Source organism: Gallinula chloropus (genome assembly GCF_964237585.1).
Source record: "Gallinula chloropus genome assembly, chromosome: 1".
NCBI lineage: Eukaryota > Metazoa > Chordata > Aves > Gruiformes > Rallidae > Gallinula > Gallinula chloropus.
Window position 1 is genome coordinate 168,033,812 of NC_140085.1, and position 25,398 is coordinate 168,059,209.

Consider the following 25,398-nt stretch of genomic DNA (forward strand, 5'->3'; position numbering starts at 1 on the left):
CAAGGCTGAAGAGTCCCAACTTGCTCAGCCTTTCCTCATAGGGGAGATGTTCCAGGCCCCTAATCATCTTCGTGGCCCTTCTTTGGACTCTCTTCAGGAGATCCCTGTCCTTTTTAAACCAAGGAGCCCAGAACTGGACACAATACTCCAGGTGGGGCCTGACCAGGGCAGAGCAGAGGGGGAGGATCACCTCCTTTGACCTGCTGGCCACACTCCTCCTGATGCACCCCAGGATCCCACTGGCTCTCTTAGCCACCAGTGCACACTGCTGGCTCATGGCCAACCTGTCATCTACCAGGACCCCCAGGTCCTTCTCCACAGAGCTCTTCTCCAGCAGGTCATCCCCCAGCCTGTACTGATATAAATGGTTGTTCCTTCCTAGGTGCAAGACTTCACATTTGCTTTTGTTGAACTTCATCTGGTTTCTAACTGCCCAGCTCTCCAGCCTGTCCAGGTCTCGCTGGATGGCAGCACAGTGTTCCTGTGTGTCAGCCACTCCTCCCAGCTTTGTATCATCGGCACTTGCTGAGGGTGGATGCTATTCCCTCATCAAGGTCGTCAGTGAAGATATTAAACAGGACTGGACCCAACACCGAGCCCTGGGGAACACCGCTAGTAACAGGCCTCCAGTCAGATTCTGCTCCTCGAAGCACAACCCTCTGGGCTCGGTCCGACAGCCAATTCTCAACCCACCTCACTGTCCAAAGTGTCCAAGAAAATACACACTGATACTTTATCTAGCACTGTCATGTCTAAATTTTTCTGTGCTGGTTGAACAGTTTGGCTGACCTATTTCACAAGAGGCTGTACAAGCTACAGAACTCTAGGCTGTTCTGGGACAGAGACTAAGCTGAACTGGTGAAAGAACAGGAATGGAAATTCTTCACAGAAGTTATAATTACAATAGTACTAATTAGATATGTGAACTAGAGATAGAGATATTTCAGAGGATCAGGGTCATTGTTCTCTTCCCGTAGGTGTCAGTGGATTCGGAAACGTGTAGTAAATTTACTACACTTGTTTTAACCTGTGTGGTTCAACTGGGTTAACTCTAAAGCCGAAAGTTGATACTGTGTGTTTGCCTTAGCAGCAGCTGCAAAAACTCTTGGGGTATGTGTGTGGATGTTTGACATACAGAAGAGTCATATGTTATAACCGTTTAGTTTTCTGGTGCCAAATGCATGTTGAAATATGTAGTAGCTCATTATCATTGGTATTGGTCCAAATCTATTTTGATACTGGAATAGTATACGAGGTTGTATCTGTGGTTCTTGTACTGATGAATATTGTGGGGCTTTGACAGCAGCTTCAGTGTTTTGAAAATACTAGTGTTGAATAGGACTAAACTTACATTGTCTTTCAGTCCCTAACAGCAAAAGCTGTTGTGCTTAAAAAAAAAGAAACAGACACCCCCCCCCCCCCAAACTTTCAGTATGTAAATACAGAATGTTTTCCATCTTTTTTTTTTGATTATAGGGGCTTTTTTTGTACTTACTCCTAACATTGACATGGGTAAGAAAAATTAAAATCCTATGTTGGATAAAACAGGCTATGGAGTAAACCATTGCTGCTCAATGTTTTAGCTTAATTTTATTGTAATAATGGAATGATGCAAATATGTAGCAATACAGTTAAAATAATACTATTCCAAAATAAAAGAAAACATGTAAACTATGAAATATTTGGAAGTTATTTTGATCTTTTTTGTTGTCTTGTAACGTGGTGGTAGGTAGTCTAATTCAAAACATGATGTAATTTCTGTCAATAATAAAAGTACACGTGCAGATGAAATTATAGAATCACAGAATGGTTTGGGTTGGAAGATCATCAAATTCTAACCCCCTGCCATGGCCAGGGACACCTCTCACTAGACCAGGCTGCTCAAGGACCCTGGCCTTCTACACTGCTAGGGAGGGGGCAGCCACCACTTCCCTGGGCAACGTGTTGTGAACTCCTGCTTTGTTGTGCTGCACAAAGTTGTGGCTACCTTTCTGCAGAAAAATAAATTACCCTATCAAAACATTATCCAGTTCACTGCTGCTCAGGCATCTTTTTCCCCTCCCTGCTCTTGCAGATGCACAAGTATTCCCACTCTGAGCTGTTCAAATCACTGTAGTATAATTCACTGTGTACCGCACGGCTACCACATGAATGTGGTCATTCATTGTATCTGTCCCCCTTAAAACAAAAACACAAGAAGGCCCCATCTCACAAGAATATCTCCAATAAAACAAGAAACAAATGAAGATAAAATTGTGAAGTTAGTTATGACTGTGACACAGTCTAGTCTAACGCACCTCCAGATTTTGCCTTGCAAGTTCAACAACTTTGTCCTGCACTCTTAACCTCATCCATCTCTTCTTACGTAGCTTCTCTGCCTTCTGTCTACACTGAGGTATTAAAGGGAACTGCTTCCTCCCATGTGTCAGAAGCCCAGTTCTTCATAGCCTGGTCTTTGGTAGTACACAACTTAAGAGAAAGTACGTGGACAGGGAATGTGTGTGGGTAGTTTCTCAGAGCAGTTTGCCAACTCTTGCTTTGCCTCAGGGCTTGTGAAAGCAGGATGGTGTCCTGTCACTTCACAGCCCTTGATAGACCTTTTGTTGGTTTGGTTTTTTTTTTTCATTCAGTAGTTTGTCTGATAGGTTATCTGCAAAATTGTCATCCACAGCATTCTTCTGGGTTAGCTTTTGAACTTTACATCCAATTTTATTTAATGACAAAACAACTAACAGTATTTTTGATTTCTAATAGATATCTTAAAATGCCCCTTTTTAATATTTGCCAGTAGATTAAAATTAACAACTAGAATAACAAATAATGCAATTTGGGTGTAATTTTAAACTGGCCCTCATTACAAAGATAAATGTTAGTCTTTTGACTGTGCAAGTTTGAAGCATTCTGTAGCCTGACCTGCTTTCATTTTCTGTCTCAGTGTCCTCATCAAATTGTGAGAGTTAGAGACTAAAACTGGATGGAATGTATTGAAGCTTCTTCCTATCTCTCCTTTCTTCCCTGCCCGAAATACTGTAGTTGGTACTTTAACAGGCATGTTGAGTTTCCAGTTTGAAAATATTTTGTTTGGCCAAAATTACTGAGACTGTTGAGATTACTTATATTTAGCAAAGCTTGAAACTTTTAATAAACTTAAAACCTACCTTGTTTTTCAGACTGAAAACCTAGAGAGTACGATAACCATACCAGATATCAGATTGCATAGCAACCCTTCAGCATTTAATGTTTACTGCAATGTCCGCCATTGTGTGTTGGAGTGGCAAAAAAAGGAAGCATCTGTGTCTTTGGCTTCAAAGAACAGTGTGCAGAGTGGGGATTCAGACAGCGATGAAGAGGAGGAATCCAAAGAGCCACCTATCAAACTCCCAAAGGCAAGTAACTAGATACCGCTGAAAGCGTGCAATGTGTGTGATGTGGAGTTGGTATGTTCTCTGTGGGGAATAAAGAACATCATTGTAAAGCAGCTGCTCAGAAAATCTATGTGGCTTTATTTGTAGTGCATCTGGTCCAGAATCATCTGATTTGCTAAATCAAGATGTATGTACCTGTCCAATAAATAATTCTACAGTCAATTAAATCTCAGGTAGACATTCTGCTTGCACTCATTTATAAGTACTGGCATTTGAAACATACAGCCTCAGAAGTCTACACAGAATGGGGATAAGGCAGCTCTTAAATCTGTCAGAGGCCACTAGCAGGTAGTGATAAGGGGTGCTTTCCCTTGCTCTATGCCCAACGTAGCATAAATATTTCTGTTACTGGAATTCAATTGGCAGAGCATTTTCTAAGATTATTTGCCAGGCATACGTGTAACTACAGCAACTGTCGATTGTTCTTCCTACCTTAAGTTTTGAAAATTTTTTGCATTCTTTTGGCTTTAGTACCTTTTGGCACTGATTACTACAGATAATAATGCACATGGAGATTTTTGGATGCTGTAGTGCAACAGTTTATGGGTTTTTTACTGTTTTCGACTCTGGTCCTTATAGTAGGATTAATGATGGAAAGTCAGAAATAATCTGTATGGGAGTTACTGAATTATTTCTTTTTTTAATTTGCTGCTTTGCTTGTTTTGTACTGTGTAACATGCGTGCTTTCAGTTTGTTCATTGCTAGCTTGTTAGGGCTATGAATCCTTTTGTTATGCTGGGTATAAAAAGCATATTTAGAGCAACTTTCCCAGTATGTATTTGCTCTAAAAATGATGCAAATACTGAAAAAGGTTGTTGCAGCAGTGATTGTGTAGAATGCTCTAGTTCCTTAGAAAATTAGAATTTTATAGATGACTTTGTTTAGGTAGTGTTACGTGAAGGGCAGAGTTTGCGCTCTGGAAAATAGTGAATTGCAGAGAATTGCAGAGGAACATCACCGAGTTAAGTAATTGCAACTTGGTAACTGCAGTTTCATGGTTCATGGTTGCAAAATAATATGTGGTCAGTAGAAGTAAAATTAGCATTGTTTATGGACTGCATCTGACTCCTTTTGGATTATGTTAAATGAATCAGCAAGTGCTTGTTGATATTCAATTTGAGATGTCAAGAAAAGCCAATGTAGGTATTAATATTTATAAAAAAATGAATGTAGTTTTCGAAGAAAACTTGAAATTAAGAGGTCCCATGAAGAATGAGATTTGCCAGTGACACAGAACACTTGCATGTAGAAACTAAAACATTGGTATTGTTAAAGGTGTTCAGAAGTTTGTCAAAAAGGGACTTGGAAAAGCAATGCAGTTTTAAAGAATGGTGGGGGAACTGTATGTAAGGAACTTTCCTGTTTTGAGAAAGAAAAAGTAAATGAGTGGGATACTTCATTACATTTAATACAGAAAATAGACAATTGATGAAAACTAGTATACTTTCAGATTATTTTCAACAAAGAATCTACGGAGTATTAAAGAATTAAAGAATTTTTACCAGTTCAACAATGGTTTAGATGCCTGGTACAACCTTAGTATTTTTAGTAACTATCTACTTAATACTTTATTAATTTCACTTGCATCCATATGTTTGAAAAAGGCATCCACTTGGAGCTGCGTCACAGGTAGCAAAACTTTGAGGCTAAGTGTGTAAAGATCTGAGCTAAATATAGGTGTCTGTCTCATGCTTTAAGTGTTTTATGGTCTGATTCATATGTATAGTGGACAACATTGGGTAGGGCTTAATTCTGTTCAATGTAAAGAAATTTATTGAAGTTTCTAAGGCTTACCATATTTACTACAGCAGTTCTTGAAAGGAAATGTTAGTTTATTAATAAGAAAAACAATGTATTTTACGTTTGACAGTGAAGTAAAAGATATAAAAAAAGTATAGCTAGGATTTGTGCTTCTCTAGATTCTCCAGAGGTAAGCTGGTAAAGGTGGTCCTTGGGATCATCAGCTTTGGTTTTGTTTGGGGGGGGAGGGGGGAGTGTAGTGTTTGTTCATGAAAATTCTTTGCTTAATTGAGAATAAGTTGAAAACGTTCTGCTTATATGCAGCGTAGGTTTATTTTAGGTGTTCCGTTGTAGTTGAGCTGTTGAAGTTCTGCTGGAACTGACCCAGTCAGTTGATCTCAGGTACTGAAAAAACCAACACAGAACCTGTACATATCAGGCAAAATCCTGGTAGAGCTATATTGTTGATTGCCACTGTAGTGGAAGCTCACCAAGTTACTTTCTCCACTGTGTTACGTTCTAAGCTTTCTCCAGCTGCCTCTATCAGCTTCTAGATGAGTTCTTCTGTCTGGAGATGGGGAAGAATACAGGAAACTTCTCAGTTTCTCTCGAAGATACTGTCACTGAAAATAAAGGGTATTTCTAAAATGCACAGTGTATTTTATTCTTTAGCTTGCAAGATGATCCTGGGTTTTGTGTCCTGGAAAAACTACCTGTATTATTTTGCTGCCAGTTTTTTCCCCTGTAGGTTCCATGCATTTGTTTCCTGCAGTGCCCCCGTTTGAAGGTGTAATTTGAGGGAAAATTGCTTTGCACTTTGAAGGCTTAATATGATCATGTTTCTACTCTTCCTCCAAAAATCAAACAGGTGGTGAAATGACTTTTCAAAGACAAATAAAAATAAATTGAATGACAGCCAAGATGGATACAAGGTATCCAGTAGAACTGACAGCTGACTGTCAGAGTAAATCTGTTTTAAGCATGAATTGCAGTTCCATTAATAATGTATTTTCACGTTTCAGTCTTTTTCCTTATACATTCACCCCTGCACAAAAGCTATTGATTCACCCTTGAGTAAAATCTATTAAACACTCTAAACATTGGGGCTCTGCTCCTGGCAGGAACACATACTGAAGTTCTGAAGATATGGTTGCTGACTGGTAATGAGTTAACCCTGCTCACTTTTCTTTCATGCTCATCATTATTGCATTGAGAAGGAAGTAGAAGTGAACTGTCAGCAGAATGAAATGTAGCTGAAGTGGGCGATGGTCTCTTCAGCCGAGTAACAGGAGATAGGATGAGGGGAAATGGCACAAAGCTGTGCCAGGGCAGGGTCAGATTAGATGTTAGGGAAAAATTTTTTTTACTGAAGGAGTTGTCGGAGCCTGGAACAGGCTGCCCAGGAAGGGGGTTGAGTCGTCATCCCTGGATGCGTTTATAAAAAAGGGTAGATGAGGTACTTACGGATATGGTTTAGCTTAGGATGGGAACAGTTGGACTTGATCTTAAAGGTCTCTTCCAACCTCGTGATTCTGTGATCTCAGAATATGCAGGAATTCTGAAAGGGAAAGTCAGGAGTGTCTGTAACAACAGTCTTACAGATGTTTTGTTACTTGGCATAATGTATGTCTGATGTCTGCAGCGAGTACCTAGGGAGTTCTAGTGACAAGCAATTAATCTTTGTTTTTGAGATGATATAAAAAAAATCTCAGGTACTTTGAAGGAGAAAGTGCCAGTATCGACTGTCAAAGGTGTCATTACTGGGGATGGGAAACCATGTTGTAAGCAATTCTAGCTTGTTGGTTGACATTAATGAACAAGGAAAAAGAGCCTGTGAGCTCTAAATTTGGTAGAAGTTAGAAGGGCTCAGAGGCACAATTTGTCTTACATTGTCCAAAAAATTTTTGTTTGCTTATTTCAGGGACCTGTTTTTCTGCTTAGATGTGCACTTCTGTATTGACATTACTTCTGTGTGTTGTATTTGTTAGTAGCTGTGTAGGTGGGCTCTTGATTTGGATTCTCTTTTGAATTGCCATTTATTCTGTATTACATTTTTGTTATTTGAATAACTGTCTTCTGCAAACATTGTGATACCCTGTTATTGATGAAAGTCCAAAAATATTACATTAAAAGATATTCTGAAATATCTGCACTTCTTTAGATCATTGAAGTTGGATTATGTGAAGTCTTTGAACTGATAAAGGAGACGAGATTTTCTCATCCATCCTTGTGTCTCAGGAGCCTACAAGCCCTATTGAATGTGCTCCAGGGCCAGCAACCAGAAGGCCTGCAATCAGAACCTCCTGAAGTACTAGGTAATACCTCATCTGTTACTCGATTCTTGTTAGCATACATCTGTTGCTGTGTTGGACAGAAGAAAATGGTTCCTAGCAAGTATTTGTGAAATAGTAACATGCTTGTTTTCAACTGACTTTATTCTTGAGAATAAACTCCTTATGGTGTATGTAACTAGTACTTGCTCAGCATTGATCTTTTGTAGAATAGGAATGTTGATGTAGAAAGGTGTATATATAAGTAAAAGTAGTGTTTTTGTTGCTGTGTAATGCAGCATCTTATTGAAAGATAGTAAACCTTAGAAACTGATTAAATTCTTACTAAAGCTGTAAAGCACTTTGTCTTATTGGAAAGAAGATGGTTCTACAGTGAACTTGTCTTGCAACCTGCTGTTGTAATCTATCACTTAGCTAAACAAAGCTGTCAGAATTCTTGCTTTTATTTCCTCTGGCCATCCAAAAGCTTCCCTGAAAATTAATTTTGCTTGTAATGGTATTGAAAATAGAACTTGAACTCCTGATGGCTTTTGATTGGTTATATCCTTTAAGTTGAAATCCAGTTATCTCTTGTTAGTTCATAGCTTTTACTGGTTTATTGAACTACAAAGAAGGCTAGGCTGTAACATCTGCTGTTTAAAAAACCAGTAATAATAGAAATGTTTAGACTTTCTATGTATGTTTTCCTGTGTTGTGGCTCAACAATACTCCATGTCCAGACATGATAGTAATCCACTACAGAAAGCTTTTGTTGTCTGTTGATGCACAGAGTATTAAAAAGCTACAAAGGTGGCTTTGTTTCGATTACTGCCTTAGTGATTATTTGTATATACTATAAAAAAACCTGAGGTGGATTTCTGTTCATACATTGATTGTTACAGATGTCCAGCTGATAAACAGTGCTTGGAAAGAGGAATACGATCAAAATAATTTTCAAGCTTTGATTTGAAATGCTTGTTTCTAAGAGATGTGATGTGCTTCAACATGGGTGATAGTCCTAAAGATTAGACAAGTTTAGTCAAGACCTGCACATCATCTCAGTGATGAGGTAGACTGAATAGGCAGGTAAAGTAATTCCTTCTGGCCCATTTCTTGTTGATGTGATCTGCTGTAACAGGAGGACTTAGGTTTTCATGTTTTCTAGCTGTTGTGATTATCAAGACTTGACTTCCGCTGCCTCAAACAAGCCTGTTTTAGGCCTGTTTAAATGCGGTGCTTTCTTTTCTGTCTAGAAATAGCTTAGCGGCTGAGGAAAGATATATCTTGTATTTTTTAAGGTTGCTTGGTACGATTTTGTGACTTGACTTTGTAATTGCTGTGTTTTTATCTGCAGAATCCCTGTTCCAGCTGCTTCTGGAGATAACTGTCCGCAGCACGGGAATGAATGACAGCACAGGGCAGTCCTTGACAGCACTTTCCTGTGCTTGCCTCTTCAGTTTGGTAGCTGCATGGGGAGAGACTGGAAGAACGTTGCAAGCAATCTCTGCAATCCTCACCAATAATGGCAGCCATGCTTGTCAGACTATTCAGGTCTTGCACTAAAACTTCTCTATCTCTGGGAATTTATGTAAATGATGTGTAGATGAGTGCTGAGATCGATTGTGTAAAATCAGTTAACTCCCCCTCCCCCCCGCTATTTTTGTGATAAGAGTGGGTATTTCTTTGCCTCTTTTGAGTTGGAAATAGAACAGAAAATGCAACTTTTAAAGAACAGTTGTTGCTTGCCACTCAACTTTTCTTTTACTGTTTAGGTGCCAACCATTTTAAACTCTCTTCAGCGGAGTGTACAGGCAGTTCTGGTGGGAAAAATCCAAATCCAGGACTGGTTCAGCAATGGGATAAAGAAGGCAGCCTTGATGCACAAATGGCCATTGAAAGAAATATCTGTAGATGAAGATGACCAGTGCCTCCTTCAGAGTGATGGGTTTTTTCTCTATCTCTTATGTAAAGATGGACTTTACAAAATCGGCTCTGGATACAGTGGAACAGTGAGGGTAATGATGAAATTTCTTCTTGTCTGATGAATAATATTTAATATTTTAATTTTTTTGGTGTCCTGTTACCATTGTAAATCTTTTGTAGCTCATAAATTATCGGTTCTTTAAAAGTTTGTCTACTTTTTTGATTGTTTCTACAAAATTTTAGTGTTTTCTTACAAATTCCACTTCTCAATATGGTTGAAGATGTTGTTAAGGTGGTAAATGATTACGTGTAAAATTAGCACTCTGGTACTTGTTAAACGATGGGGATTTTTTTGCTTTTCAGGGCCATATATACAACTCTACATCCCGTATCAAAAACAGAATGGAAAAAAAGTCTTGGTTAGGCTATGCTCAGGTAAGTGAGTACTTAAAACATAAAATGTGTGTTTGCACCTCCCTCATGACCACTTCCTCATGAGTAATTCAAGTAGACCTTGGTTTGAAATAAGTTTGTGCTTATTGTATTGTTTCTTTGGCTTCAGTGACGTAAACATTTTGGTACTGAGTTTTAAATTCTGGAAGATAAGAAACTTGTGATGGTATTGGAGTGTGGAAAGTAGTAATGAAAAGTGTCATTGATTTATATTGTCACTGTAAAGGCTTCCCCAAAATACAATGGTCTAACATGTAAATTTATGAATTGTACAGTCAATTGAAGTGTGCTTTTTAAAGAAGTCTGTGGATGCAAAAATGTGCTTTTGCTACAAAATAATTTACAGAAAATACTTGAAATGTCTATTTATGAACATAAATTGATTTAAAAACTTTGCCAGTAAAATAAGGAAGTGATGCTGGTTTAGTTGGGGGAGGATTGAGGGTATGTAAACCATAAGTAGAGTTAACTGTTGATGTTACCACTGCAGACTTAACTCTCTTTGGATGTTTTGAGTCAGTTACTGGAATATCAACCCCCTTTTCTTATGTCTTTGCCATTCATTTTAAAACTAGGGGGCTTTTCTAAAAATCCTGCTATTACCACTAAGTGTAGTCCTTGACATGCTTTTGAATTGAAATTGCTTATTGCAAATCTATGTAGCATTGTTACAGCTACCATATGTATATAAAAGAAACTTGGTTTTATTTAGCATTAAGACAGATCACCAAGACATGTGCTGGCCCAATGCAAACGTGCGTGGATGCATTCATTCAGGAGCCTGTTTAATAAGTTTAGAAGGGAATAGGATCCATACAGCTTCACTGCATAGTTACACATTTGGACATTCTGTGCATAGTTAGGAATATCCTTGATGTTCTTGAAGTTGCTTGTACAGGCGTGTGTTCTCAGTGATTGTCCCCAAAGGCACTGCTAGTTGGAAAAATGTCTCTCTGGGGCTGTATCTGCAAGAGGTGTGTAAGTTGCAATTATTGTTAAGTGTGTGTCTGTAAAAGAGGTGTAAGATGGGCCCTCAGTCTCTCTTCCCTTCAGGTGCTTGCTTAAGTGGGCTCAAATTCAAGTGATTTTTTTCATACTTCATTGTACAAGTTATCTTAGGCTGAATCTTTCTACCTACTTTAATGCTTTTCACTTATTTTTCCTAGTTTGTGTGAGTTTTCCCTTATTTCATAGTGGCTGATTTCTCCAGGAAAAATCAAGTAGCTTAGATTAAAGGAAAAGAGTTGGTTGGGTTTTCCTGTTGTTGTTAGATGATTGTAATTAGGGTCTCTAACTCCTTGACAAATGAAGGTGCTCTGAGGTTGAGCCTTAGCAGCCTCCCTGTTTAAAGTACGCATTCAGGTGTGTGGAATTCCCACCCAAGGCCAATCGTGCTTCAAGCAAGTGTGAACCATTGTCCTCTCTCCTGCCATAGCACTGCTGTTATCAGACTTGTTACTTAGTCTAGTCATATTGGCCTTTGCAGCCCTCCTGTAGGTGAGCATTACTTTGCTTGGCCTCAGTCCCCTTTAATGAGTATGTTCATAAGGACCCCTTAGTAATCTTTGTCCTTTCCTGTAACTGCTTTTATAGCAGAAGTAGTTTCTAAGTGTAAATTCCTCAACTGTGTTTCTATCCTGGTCCCTCAAAAACTTTGAAGGGATCACAAGTAGGATGGAAAAAGATACAGTTGCCATATTGCCTCTCTTACACCTGTGCATATTATGGAAACATGGGTGCTTATGCTGCCTGTCTAGTCTAAGGTAAAGTGAAGCACACTTGGCTGGATTTCTTTAAAAGTGTTCTCAAAGTTACAGGTATAACAGTAAACCTCAAAGTGAGTTTCAGGAGGCAAGCATTTTTATTGAGAAACCTTCTAAACATTTGACTGAATCAGACTTTAAAAATACATATATACACCTATGAACAGAGAGAAGGTAATATATTGTTAGACCAAAGGAGACTTTTTTTATGTGGGCTACTGCCCAGAATATGTAGTTTGGGGGAAATTAAGGTATTCTGACCATGGGAAAACATAAAGAGGAAACTATTAGTTTTGTACATCTCCCTTCCCTAGGTCTGGTTAGGTGTTGAGACGTGAACATTATAAGAACTCACTATATATAACACTTGGTCGTGGATGTTGTCACCAAAATCACCATATACTGAAACCATATTACAGCGTCATGTCTGTGCCTCAGCCTCACCTCTCTGCCTTTTAGAACCTATGCTGAGGCATGTGGAAGACAGGGAGGTGATTTGAGATGGCATGGCTTCACCAAGGGCAAATCCTGCCTGACAGCCTAGAGGCTTTCTGTGGTGGGGTGACTGCAACAGGGACACAGGAAGGGAGGTGCATGTAATCTGTCTGGGCTTCTGTAAAGCCTTTGACACAGTCCCCCACAACATCCTTCTCTCTAAACTGGAGAGATATGGATTTGATGTTTGGTGGATAAAGGAATTGGTTTGATTGCATCCAGAGAGTAGCTGTCAATGGCTCCATGTCCAGATGCAGGTCTGTGACAAGTGGCATCCCTCAGGAGTCCATGATGGGACTGGTATTACTTACTATCCTAATCAGTGGCATTGATGGTGAGGTTGAGTGCACCCTCAGCAAGTTTGCAGATGACACAAAGCTGAGTGGTGCCGTTGACATGCTGAAAGGATGGGATGTCGTACAGAGGGACCTGGAGAAGTGGGCCCACGTGAACCTCATGAGTTTCAACAGGGTCTAGTGCAGGGTCCTGCATGTGGGTCAGGGCAGTCATCATCAATGCAGCCTGGGAGATGATGTGCAAGAGAGCAGCCCTGCGCTCTCTGGTGCTGGTGGATGAGAAGCTCAACATGAGCTGACAGTACATGCAGCCTGGAAGCCCACCTGTACTCTGGGCTGCATCAAAAGGAGCATGACCAGCAGGTCAAGGGAAGTGATTCTGCCCCTCTACTCTGCTCTTGTGAGACCCCACATTGAGAACTGTGTCCAATTCTGAAGTCCCCAACATAAAGACATAGAACAGTTGGGAGTGAGTACAGAGGAGGGCCACAAAGGTTCGAGGGCTGGAGTACCTTTCCTATGAAGAACACAGGTTGCGAGAGCTGGGCTTCTTCAGCATGGACAAGAGAAGGCTCTGGGGTGACTGAATTGCAGCATACCAATACTTAAAGGGGTCATACAGGAAAGTGGGAGAGGGACTGTTCACTAGGGCTTCCAGTACCTAAAGGGGGCCTACAAGAAAGCTGGGGAGGGACTTTTTAGAAGGACATGTAGTGATAGGATGAGGGGGAATGGTTTTAAATTCGAAGGGGGTGGATTTAGATTGGATATTAGGAAGAAATTATTCGCTACAAGAGTGGTGAGGCACTGGAACAGGTTGCTCAGGGTGGTGGTCGCTGCCCCCTCTCTGGCAGTGTTCAAGGCCGGGATGGATGGGACCTTGAGCAGCCTGGTCTAGTGAGAGGTGTCCCTGCCCATGGCAAGGGGGTTGAACTTGATGATCTTTGAGATCCCTTCCAACCCTAAGCATTCTGTGATACTTTGCAGGTATTTTTCAGATGAAGAGCTGAGGAAGAATGTATACATGGAATACATGTATATACAGGGGGGTTGGACTAGATGCTCTTTCAAGGTCCCTTCCAACCCCTTACATTCTGTAGTTAATTTTTTGAAAAAGTCTCTGCTTCTTAATGCATGTATTAATATTCGTTAACGATCACTCTTAGGTATTAGGAGATGTATACCACTCCTTCCTGGAATTCCTGTTGAACAGATACATTGGTTTTTACTGTGGATGTGGTGTTTAACTGTAACTTTATACACATAGGAAGAACAGTTATGTGTGACTTCAAAAGCTATATATAAGCTTCAGCATGCTTACCTACAGCATGTGGAATGTGTGGAGGAAGGGGTTCAAATTTCTGTTTTTTTAATTGCACAGTTTAATTAGTGGAAAGAGCTGATTATGAAAATTAAGTGAATTTGATGTAAAAGGTTTTGGGTTTTTATTAACAATATCTAAAACAGTGTTTGCATTTTTTCTGCTTTTGACAGTAACTTTTAATGTGTTTAAGAATATTTTCATACCAATCTATATATTCTTACTCTTACCAGGGTTATTTATTGTATAGAGATGCGAATAATCACAGTATGACAGCCATAAGAATAAACCCTGAAACTCTGGAACAAGATGGTACAGTTGCTTTGCCAGGTATGACCCTCCAGATATGAGAAGATGGTTATAGTTTACTGTTTACATGCTATGTATTTGCAGGTAAGCAGGAGAGAAATTGAGATGGATTTTGAGATCACAAAGAGACCACTTTTTTATGCCTTTGGTTTGCTGCATTAGACCAGTTGCAGTATTTCATTTAGAGGTCTTGCATCTTCCTCCAGCTACTGTAAGAATATTGCAACATAATAGAATATATGTTTATTTTGACTTAGAAACTCCAAGAGCTGAACTTCCTTCTTAAAAATTTTTTATTTCTTCCTTGTTTGGACTTCGAGCATTTGGCTTAGATATGACTTCGTTTCCAGTGTCTCTTAGATGTAGGTAGTTAAAAACTATGACCAAAACCATTTGGTCTTTAATATAGGTAGAAATGTATCCAAAACAACAAAGGAGTCTAATGAACACTGGTGAACGATCCTTCAGACGTTTAAATTAGTGGTGGACTTGGGGAAGTTTTTTTTGCAGTTTAAGTTTCGGATTTAGTTTACTCTCTCAAACAGTAGAAGGGCACAAGAATATCTTTCACTTAAATAATGGCAGGCTTATTCTGTAAGTCAGAAGATTCTGTGTTACATCTCTCATAAGTAAGAGGGCACTGATTGAAACCTCAGAAAAATTCTCTAGGCTTTTAGTATCTGAAATACAAGGAATAATTTTTGAAACAAACTATGAGTGTAAAATCTAGTCACTTTCTGCAAGACCTTAAAGTGTGGATGTCTGTCTAAGAGCTGCTTGGTCTTTGTGGGGCTGTAGGAGAAATTTGAGTGAGAGCACACTTAAGGACCTGAGAAAATGCCTTGTAGAATTGTTTTTCCACTTTCCTTCACCTCAAGGCAGCTTCTTCAACCAGTAGGGTCTTTTGAGGTCCTTAATTATGTTACGGTTGGTAAACAAATCAGTGCTCTTCATTAAAGTTTTGAGAGACACTTGAACACGTTTAAATTCTACACCCCTGAGCTGTTACTTTCTTTTGTAAATCTGTGACAAGTGTCGTTCTGCAAGACACCCTCGTGCTTATGTTATAAAAAGGCACAAATTAAATGAGCATGCCTTCTGAACAAAAAAGTATTAATGTTTCAATTAATATTGCACTGTAAAAGCAAATCTTTGACTGTAGGAACACTCATTCAGAAGTCCCTCCAACTGTTTCATGCAATTGCATTTTGTATAGTTTGTGATGGTGTCTTCATAATACCCTTTGTATTTCAGTCCTTGATCTTTGCTGGTTTACTTTTTGTACTTCTACGTGTTTATCTCATTGGTATATTGTGAGCAGATACGGCCTTTTTCTTTTTAGCTAGGACAAATTCTCATTACTTACATTTCCCAATAAAAGGAAAGAAATGAAGGAGGGGTGAGGGTGTGTGACCTGTCCTGAGGAAACCTCAGTAGATACGTAACTCTAAATAGTAGTGGCTGCCCCACTGTAATCTTAATACTGACTTGCAGCACTTTGTGGGTCTGAAAAACCACACTGATTAGAAATGAGAGAGCAGTAACCTTGCAAACAGCTGAACACTTAGATGACTCCAACTATTTTCTCATAGTTGGTACGCTTTTCAGATGTGGCTCTTTCTGGAGTTAATCTTTTTAAAATGCCTGGGTTGGTGATAATACATTTAAATAGGGTATTGGTATTTGTTCATTCAGAGGTGCTTAGGAGATTAGGAGTTCATTAGGAGATGTGATTAGGACTTGATCCTAGCTAGAAGTCATGTGACCTTAGAAAAGTCAGTGAACTATGGAACTTTATCTTCTCCTTTCTCAGACTGGCTTCTTGAAACAGGAAACTTCTACTTCAAAGGGCAGTCTTTCGATTCTGATGGATGACCTAGCAAATCTGACAGACTGTCTGGAACTATCAAACTGTGTCAGCATTCTTGTATTTAATGCCTTTGCCAAACTTTGTGCACTGTCCTTGATCGGTGGATCTGTCTCCCCAATCCAAATAATCATACAAGAATCCCTCAGTTCTGTTGAGATTTTCTTGATGATTGGACCTGAATTTACAGAGAGGTTTTTAATCCATGACCATTTCTTTAGCAGTAATACTTGCTTACATACCTTAGAGGAGGATTGCTGTCTTCAGCTGAAGGTGTTCAAATTACATTTTGTATGGTTTGATTGTTACTTGAAATTACACAGGAGTATCTTGGAGCTCAGGACTATTCCCATAGTCTGAAAAGTAATGCTAACTGAGGGTAGCCAAGATGAGCTCAAGGGTCCTTACTAGCAGGCACAGGCTGAACTACATAAATACAGAAGGCGATACTTGAAAGTCGTCTTCTCTTGAAGCCTCTCAGAAGGCTGTGACCAACAGGTGTCTGTAGTTAGGTCCTTTAAGTAAAAAATAAGTCAGACAAAAGCATTGGATGTCTTTGTTCCTGGAGTCATATCCCAAGTCAGACTGAATAGGGCTACAGTTGGTCCTAAGAGCTTCCTGCTAGCTGAGACACTGTGCTATCCAACTTTTTCCACGTATTCCCTTTGCCTTCTGTCTTCCACTTTCCCCATTAATTTGATATTTAATGCCCCTCCTGGATGTTATCTAATTAAGTGCTAATTTTTAGGAATTCTTTTGAAGAACATACATTTAAAGAAACCAAAAAACACTAGCCAAACACAAACAAACCCAAAATAACCCCCCAAAAATCCTGCTCCAGATTTTCTCTATGAACACGCATACCAGACATAAACAACCCATGGAAAGGGTTAGTGGGAGTACCACCTCTTCTTGAAATCACTCAAAAAAAAAAAATTAGGCTAAACAGCATAATATGGATCCACTGGTGGTCAAAATACCCTGTTTCCTTGATTGTTAGGCTTATATGAGCCTGTAATTTTCATCCATTCAGTAGAACTTAATGCTTACCAACTTCCTGTAACCTTTCAGAAATGCCATTTAGATTTTTTTGGAACTTCTTTTTAAGCTACTGACAACTCCTCTGCTTTATCCTTAATACCAATTTGCAGCATAATGAGTAACATGAACTGACTTTGCACATTAAATAAGAGATTATTGTTGAGAGTGCAGTATTTCAGACTTCGGTGTGCCTGCCACTCTCTGTCCTGCTCACTTGCTTTGTGATTCGTACCTGTGTGTGCTCTGAATGGGGGGAGGTTGTCTGGTTTAGTTCTGTTACTTCAAATGTGAGAATTAGAGGTGGCTACCTAATGCTTGTTCTGTTCCTGGTAAGATACTACATTGGACTGGCCAGTACAGCAGGAAAAGGTTTATGGGTTTGTGAATACTGTGGGGTTTTCACAGCTGTGTCATTTTCAATGTAACACTCCAGCTAGCTAGCAAAAACCAGCAAACTGGCTGATTATGCCGGAAGGGTATTAAGTATACTTCATTAAGTGTTAAATGTGCTAGGTAATGACTGATAGTGCATCTTTGGTCAGGTTATGGCAGAGATATTTACAGTGTAAAGTAGCTGTCTTGTATTATTGGAAGAGACCTATTTCCTGTGTATAATCAATGGAACAAGCACCTTACAAGCCATATAATACCAACCTTTTTGTTAGTAGTTCCATTAACAAAGCAGGAAGGGAAGAAGAGATATGGGGGATATAAACTAGTAGAGGAAGTAATATTTTTCTTTTTTTTTTTTCTTTTTTCTATTCTTTACCCTGATAGCTGACCTGTTCACAATAAATGTGATGCATTCAAGTATCTGCTTTATAGTTTTCAAAAACTCCCTAGGTTTTCAGTTAATAGTTTGGTAAAATTTATAAACAGTGTAAAAATGAGATGGATAGTACAAAGTTTTGATTCTGTTTCTGTAGGTTTTATGTGCTGGACTGAGGAAAGTATTCTTTAAAGAAAATGGCCCTTCAAAAAGAAAAATAACAAAAAAAAAAAACCCTAGTCTTTGGGGAAGGACTGACAATCCCAGAAAATCAGAATGTAGTTGTGCTATAGTTTAGAATACCCCTCGCAGGTGAATAGTAAATTCTTTTGTGTTTTAGTAATGTGAGGTAACCCCTTACATTTCATACAATCGAAAGTGCTTTAATGACTCTTAAAGGGACAAAAGGACTATTATATGCTTTCACTGAGAGGTGGTCCTAGCAAAAACTGTGTGGTATCAGAACAGCATGATCTCTTTCTAGACAAACCAGAACTCTCATAGTCTGACTGTAGCGGGAGTGAATTGGACAGAAGTGGAGAACAGTGTATGTTCACATAAACTGATGCGGTGCACTTCATCTTTCTCTCACAGATTGTCATACTGAAGGACAGAATATCCTTTTCACTGATGGGGAATACATTAATCAAATAGCAGCATCTAGAGATGTAAGTGATGGGTGAAGTATTTTTCTCTCCACTGAATTGTTCTGTTTTACAATACTTCTAGCTTCCTTTTTGCCAAATGGTTGGCTTTTTTTTTTTGCTAATATGACTAAGGAAGGAACCTGTATGAGATACTGAGAAACTTCCATATTTTTGTGTGAGGGAGTGGTATTTTTGGTTGTTTATCCACACATATTTGATATGTGATGGATTTTTAATGTGTTTTATTTTCTTTTTTCATGTAAGTTTTTCTTAAAGCTTTATTTCTGAGGAGGAAAAAAAAAATCTTATACATGGAATAATGGCTTTTTAATGTGTTATTCTACAGGGTCTCTGTGGGGTAAGCTTCTTGGAGCTTAATTATAATTATTTTTTTCTCATTTAATTTTTTGTAATTGCTTTGGTACTTGTTGGGGAATTTCAGCCAGGTTTAATAGAAGATAGAAGATAACTACCTTCCAATAAACTTTTATATAAAAAATGTCTCTTGGCCAAAACTGGAAACCCAAATAAGAACTGTTTTGCCTCCAGTAGAAACACTCTGTTCTGTGTTTTGTTCAGCAGACAGTTATTACGTTCTTAGTTCTGAACTGAACACTGTTTTCTGACAGTGAGAAAACTAGCAAAGAGGGGTGGGGCAAAGGTTGGGTGAGACAGGATTGGCAACAGATGCCAGACATGCAGCTGTAAGAAAAACAGAATTAATCCATTTCCCTGCTGTTTGAACAACTTCTTTTTTTAACATATCCTGATGAAGATACTTCATGTGCCCTTGTAAACAGAAACCTGTTTTGCCTGGTTTTTAAAGCAGTCATTCTTAAACTGAATGCACAATATTGGGTTCTGAATCAGGACAAGTTCAGAGCATCAAAAATAGATATGAATAGTTATAAAAGCAAGATATCTAGAGTGAGATTCAGAGTTAATTATTTCTACAGCAATTCACTATTTTCGTAGTGTTTTCATGGAATTCAGGGTTATGTTTACAGTCTGTGAGATTCATATCCTTAGCTCATCCTGTTTGGCACTTTCTTTTTTCCTCTGTAATAAATGTTAACTTTATCAATGTGTCCTCTGATAATTTACTCTGAAATACTATTACACTGATGCACTTAAGCTAGAAAAAGTAAATGAATGTATTAATTATACAGTATATATATTTTTTAATTTATTGCAGGATGGCTTTGTAGTGAGAATATTTGCCACAAGCACTGAGCCAGTACTGCAACAAGAACTACAGCTCAAGCTTGCAAGAAAATGCTTACATGCCTGTGGCATCTCATTGTTTGATCTGGAGAAAGACTTGCACATTATAAGTAAGTCCCTCTTCTTTGCAGGTTAATAACATAGTCATTTGCCCTTCCCTTTATTTGCCTTTACTATGTGCAGGAAGGTATTGCTCCATTATAAATATGTGGAGAATTTGTAGGGGTTTTGAAACTGCTTAAATGTTGGCTCATAGTAATCCATACACTTAATTTTGAACAACTATTCTGTCTATAGCACTATCCATGGTTTTCCAGTATTTTCCTCTAGTTGTATAATACAAGTATAGAATTGTTTGTAGTCTGGACTTCATAATGTGCTCATGTAACACATAGTTAAGCTATAGAACTCCTTGCTGTGGGTCAAAGCTAACAAATGTTAAAAGGTCTTCTGGTTGGATTAGTGGGAAATAAATGCATTGAAAGATACTAAATACTTGAAAACCACCTTTGCATCAGAATGAGAGACAAAATTACCGGTGTTGATGAAGGCATTTTGGAGGAGTGTCACTTGGCCTTTGGGTTGTTTTTTTTTTTTTTTGCTATTAGGTGTCTGCTTTTGGCATCATTGAAACAAAAATGTGTCTGTCTACTCGGGCATTTTGTCTGACCAGCCTTTGCTATGACAAGCTCTCCTCTGGCAGAGTTATGTCTGTCAGCTGGTCTGTGAAACTGGTTAAACTGTCTGGCTAACGCAATCTTACTTGCCCAGGTACAGGGTTTGATGAGGAATCAGCTGTCCTTGGTGCTGGAAGAGAGTTTGCACTAATGAAAACTGCTAGTGGAAAGGTACTGAAAGCATGCTGTAGTAAGCAGCAAATTGCATCAATTTATTTTGGTCTTTTAATTTCTGTAACGTAATTACTATTTTCCACAATTTCTTTTCCCTTTTTAGTACATTAGAATGAATGTATATGACTGTATTTAAATACATTTTCAGAGTCTGCTTTAAGGAGAAAATGCAAATGTGTATTTGAAAACATAAACAGGACCAGTGGTTTTGGAACCATTGAGAAATCTGTGGCTTGAATTTGTAGGACTTTGTCAATCTTACACACAGTGTGCGGGTTTGTTTTACGTTTAGGGGATGCATTTACTTTTTTTTTTCCACGTAGACAAACTTCTTGTACCTCACAGTTTTGCATAAACCGTCTGACCGAAGTAACTTATTTAAATCCCAAACCTGTTTTTCTGATCTTTCAGAGAGTTACTGAATTCCCTTATGCAAAGTTTTCAATTAATTTCTTTAATCCTGTCGTTAATGAATTGATACATTCTGCTCAGTGGGGGCTGTTTTTAGAGGCATTTGCATATTCATTGAAATGTAGAAATAATTTTGGTTACAATTTTTTACAGCATATACCGTTTTTCTAAATCAGCTTGGGAAACTTGTATAAGCATAGTTCTTTGTTCTCTTATGTTCAGAATTGTGTCTTTGTATTGCAAGAAAGGCCTTGCTCTGCTGTAAGTGTTCATAAATAAACTCGACTTTTTTCCCCACAATAAAATTCACTAGTATGAAACAGAATTTGATTTCAGACATTGGAGGACACAGATTAATTTGATCTTCAGACGAACAAATGTCTCTTCAATATAAAATTGTCAAATTTCCTACTTTTGATATCTAGAATTTTATGTTTACATATGAAATATACTTTATAAGACAACGAAAGATGGTTTTAAGTGTCCACATAGGTTACCACACCCATTTTGTAGTACTGTTGAGTACTGTGGTTCTAGAGGAATTTTTTTAATCTGTATCTGTAGCTTTCTGTTTGTTCATACAAGTAATTTTATTCTGTCTTACTCTTTATGTAGTCACTGGCCAATGTGCATTTACTGAAAAAAAGAGTTTAAAATGTGTTGAACAATATTAAAATTTGTAGTTATTTGGTGTTTTAAATTTCACTTAAATGTTTTAAAAGCGTAGTTTTCTGAGTAGTTTCTTCTGAACAGTCTTGTGTGTTCAACTCATCCAGCCAAGCAGTTATATATGTAAAGTAACTGTGGCACAGCAGAAAGCACGTAACCAAAACAAGCAGAATATTTCAAGTGTTTCCCCTATTAAGTCAAAATTCCTAAGTTTTGTATACAGATATTGACATGTTATAAAAAATGTCAGGAGAAGTTCTGTATGATTTGAAATTGTGGAATTGAAACTTGTATAACTTTTAAAGTTGTGTTGGTTTTAAAGTGCTTTAGCATAACTGAAAATGATAAACTTTTTTCCTTTAGATTTATTATACTGGCAAATATCAGAGCCTTGGAATCAAACAAGGTGGTCCTTCAGCAGGAAAATGGGTTGAACTTCCAATCACAAAATCTCCAAAGATTATTCAGTTCTCTGTTGGACATGATGGCTCACATGCCTTACTTGTTGCTGAGGATGGGAGCATATTCTTCACAGGTTCTGCTAGTAAAGGAGAGGATGGTGAATCAAGTACGTATTATGCTTGCTTGATCAGTGGTTGATAGAAAATTATTAACCACCTTTTAAATAGAAAAAAAAGAGTTGTAAGATTTCCTAAGAACTTGTAAGCATGCCATTGGGTTTGAATTTTATGCCAGCCACAGGTCCTGAGAGGAGGTACCACTGTCTCTCCCAGCTTGATATGTTGATCTCAGTTTTAGCACAGTTTGGATTGCGTGATGAGAGTGCTAGTTTACAGTTGTCCTGAGTAAAGACAATCATGAGTTTGGGCAAGAGGCCATGTTGGTTGCCTTGGAATTTCTCTGAAAAACTGAAGAGCCAAACTTTTTTGCCTCTTCACTGTCATTTTAGAGAACTTTGGGAACAGATGTTTCGCCAGGAAATGCTTCTCCCTAGTGAAGAGGTACATTGATTAGAAATTGTAGAAGCAGAGTCTTCTGTACTTGATCAAGCAACTCTTTAGGCATTAGAGAAGACAGATTAATTTGATCTTCAGATTAACAAATACCTCTTCTATGTAAAATTAATAAATTTCCCAGTTTGGCTTTATGAAGTGTGTTTAGGTTGGCATATGATTTATAAGATAAGTAAAGTTTTAGGTGCCTTGGGCTGTGATCTGCTGTGATGATAAAGTGCTTCTTTTTTGAAAACAGACTATTGTGTTAATGAAAAGGGGGTGGAGGGAAGAGGTTATTAATGCTTTTTGATAAATAGCTAGCTCCTGAGTATCTTAAAGCTGGTATTTTTGGGTTGTCAGCTATACATTTTTTAATCGGATAATGTAATGTGTATTTCATATAGAGAATTTAATATTTTATAGTTCATATAGAGAATTTAATATTTTTCTCTTTCAAAAGAAGAACTTTTGTAACATATCTCTGAATTTACTGTGTGTATATTGTCACATAATCTTCTTACATGACAATAAGGACTTTTTTACTAGTGTGCTGCTTTGTAAAGTTCATAAAGTTAGTTCAGTGTGTGTCTATATATATTATACAATAAAAACTTGAAGAGTCATTACTGAAAGATAGCTATCTAATCATGATTTTGCTTGCCATTATTTTTTTTTAGAGAAAACCAGTGTAATCCAATAAAAATTACACCAAATTGATTTTTTTCACTAGCAGTCTGAAAACTAACCCCTAACTATAAAACAGACATTACTGTACCTTTGAAGCTGTTTTGGTTTAATGACTTGCAATTTATTTCTTTAAAGCTAAGAGCAGACGGCAGTCAAAACCATATAAACCTAAAAAAATTATTAAGATGGAAGGGAAGATTGTCATATCTACAGCGTGCAATAATGGAAGCAGTTCTGTAATTTCAAAAGATGGAGAACTCTACATGTTTGGAAAAGATGCCATTTACTCTGATAGTACAAGTAAGCTAATATATTTGTCTTTTAAATGACTTCTCAGAGTAATTGAAATCAGTTTGGAAGTTTTAGCCTGTGGAAATGATGTTTGTGTGTTTCCTGCTCTCCTATTAGATTTCTGAATTTCTTCTGATTCAGCAGCATGACAGAAGGATAGAAAGCAAGCAGTTGTTTTAAGTTCTGTTAAAATACGTAGCAACACTGTTGACAAATACCCAAATTAATGTTTCCAGTAAAGACAGGGGTGGGAAATAAAATTATTTGTTGTAGTAATCTATCACTAGAAGGGCCACACAGGGGAAAAAATAATAGATGTTACTAACAGAAGCAGCATGAAACCAAACCTTCTACATAGCTCTGCTCACGAGGCAGCTTGTTTTGAATTTGCTGGAGATCCTGTTCATCTCAATTTAAATAAAATATTAAGGAAATAAGCCCCACTGCTATTCTGACTCCTTTAAAATTGTTTCTTTCAGACATGTGATTTGCAGCAGGGCTTAGTTTGGTTTTGGCTTTCCTTTGGAGAACAAATGGTCTAGGCCTAGTTCTTCTTTCACTTCTTATTCTGGCACTTGTTTTCTACATCTGCTGCTTTCCTCCCTTGCTGTTAACTTCAAAATTGTCAGTTCCCTGTAGCGATTTTGTTAAATCGCTGACGTTTGCCTCTCAGGTAGAAAGTGCAGTTTACCACTCAACTGTTTTATATCTTACAGGTTTAGTAACAGATTTGAAAGGCCATTTTGTGACTCAAGTAGCCATGGGCAAAGCTCATACCTGTGTGTTAATGAAGAATGGAGAAGTTTGGACGTTTGGTGTAAATAATAAAGGGCAGTGTGGACGAGACACAGGCTCCATGAGCCAGGGAGGAAAAGGTGAGGATCTAGATTTTTCCTTTTGTTTTGTGTGCTGGAAAACCTCACAAGTGATAACATAGGTAAACATTTTATTACAAATCATAAAATATAAACCTTAAAATACTAAAGCTTAAGTATATGCAGTATGCTTAAATAGGTATGGATGCTTTTTCTTCATCAGGTATGTGGTGTTCTGCATGTGCTAATAAACTTAGTTACCTAAAAAAAGACCCAGACTTGATTCTTTTGCAATTTTTGCATTTAGTCTTCAGGCTGTTTGCCTGAGCAGGGCATCAGTGTGAGTCTACATCTCTTTCTACTCAGCATTTCTGTTGCTCCTAAATATATTTATGTAAAATCATTCCTATTCACCTTTTCCAGATTGGAATTTTTTATATTTGGCAAGTAAATGCCCTGTTACTTGTGTACTGAATATAAATCCTTCCTTTCCCTTTTAGTTGTGAAACCCATATATATATATATATCTGAGCACATGCATTGAGATGTTTAAAAAGTGTCATGCAAATCAGGCATGCCCAGTCATTCCTTTGAAAATCTGCTTTGCAAGCATTCTTCTGACCTTCCTCAGTAGCCACTGTTGACCTCAGGAAAGTTTTCTTGTTTCTATGTTTTAACAGGTTTTGGAGTTGAGAACATGGCAACAGCAATGGATGAAGACTTAGAAGAGGAACTGGATGAAAAAGATGAGAAGTCCATGATGTGTCCTCCAGGAATGCATAAATGGAAGCTGGAGCAGTGTATGGTGTGCACCGTATGTGGGGACTGCACAGGCTATGGAGCCAGCTGTGTTAGCAGCGGACGCCCTGACAGAGTACCTGGAGGGTAAGCAAACATACGGAAATACACTTGCTGTAGTGTGTTGTAGGGCTAAAGCACATGGTGAAAGTACACTGAGTTGATGTGTTCTCAGACTTCAATCTAAGATAGCATTATATCTAAAGAGAATCTATGCTTTTATATCAGAAATGGTTTAAATATTTTGTGATTAAAAAAAGGTTGTGATGGTTACAAGTGATTTCATTTTAAATGCATTTTTTACATTTCTGTAGTGTGTAGTTCTTTAATAGAAGCTGTTGAAGATGAATGCTAATATAATCTGTCTGACAGAGCTG

The 25,398-nt window shown here is 38.1% G+C and overlaps 1 protein-coding gene across 1 annotated transcript in view; it reads left to right on the top strand.

Moving 5' to 3' along the window:
- MYCBP2 (MYC binding protein 2) overlaps window positions 1–25,398 on the top strand; it is a 190,672-nt gene that overhangs the window by 31,359 nt on the left and 133,915 nt on the right. Inside the window, exons 3-15 of the mRNA XM_084260757.1 lie at window positions 3,171–3,386; window positions 7,327–7,480; window positions 8,790–8,986; window positions 9,208–9,450; window positions 9,722–9,793; window positions 13,920–14,016; window positions 18,267–18,340; window positions 19,515–19,653; window positions 20,315–20,391; window positions 21,838–22,042; window positions 23,253–23,417; window positions 24,125–24,283; window positions 24,904–25,108. Of these exons, the coding sequence (XP_084116883.1) occupies window positions 3,171–3,386; window positions 7,327–7,480; window positions 8,790–8,986; window positions 9,208–9,450; window positions 9,722–9,793; window positions 13,920–14,016; window positions 18,267–18,340; window positions 19,515–19,653; window positions 20,315–20,391; window positions 21,838–22,042; window positions 23,253–23,417; window positions 24,125–24,283; window positions 24,904–25,108 (2,003 nt within the window). The remainder of the gene's footprint in view (window positions 1–3,170; window positions 3,387–7,326; window positions 7,481–8,789; window positions 8,987–9,207; window positions 9,451–9,721; window positions 9,794–13,919; window positions 14,017–18,266; window positions 18,341–19,514; window positions 19,654–20,314; window positions 20,392–21,837; window positions 22,043–23,252; window positions 23,418–24,124; window positions 24,284–24,903; window positions 25,109–25,398) is intronic.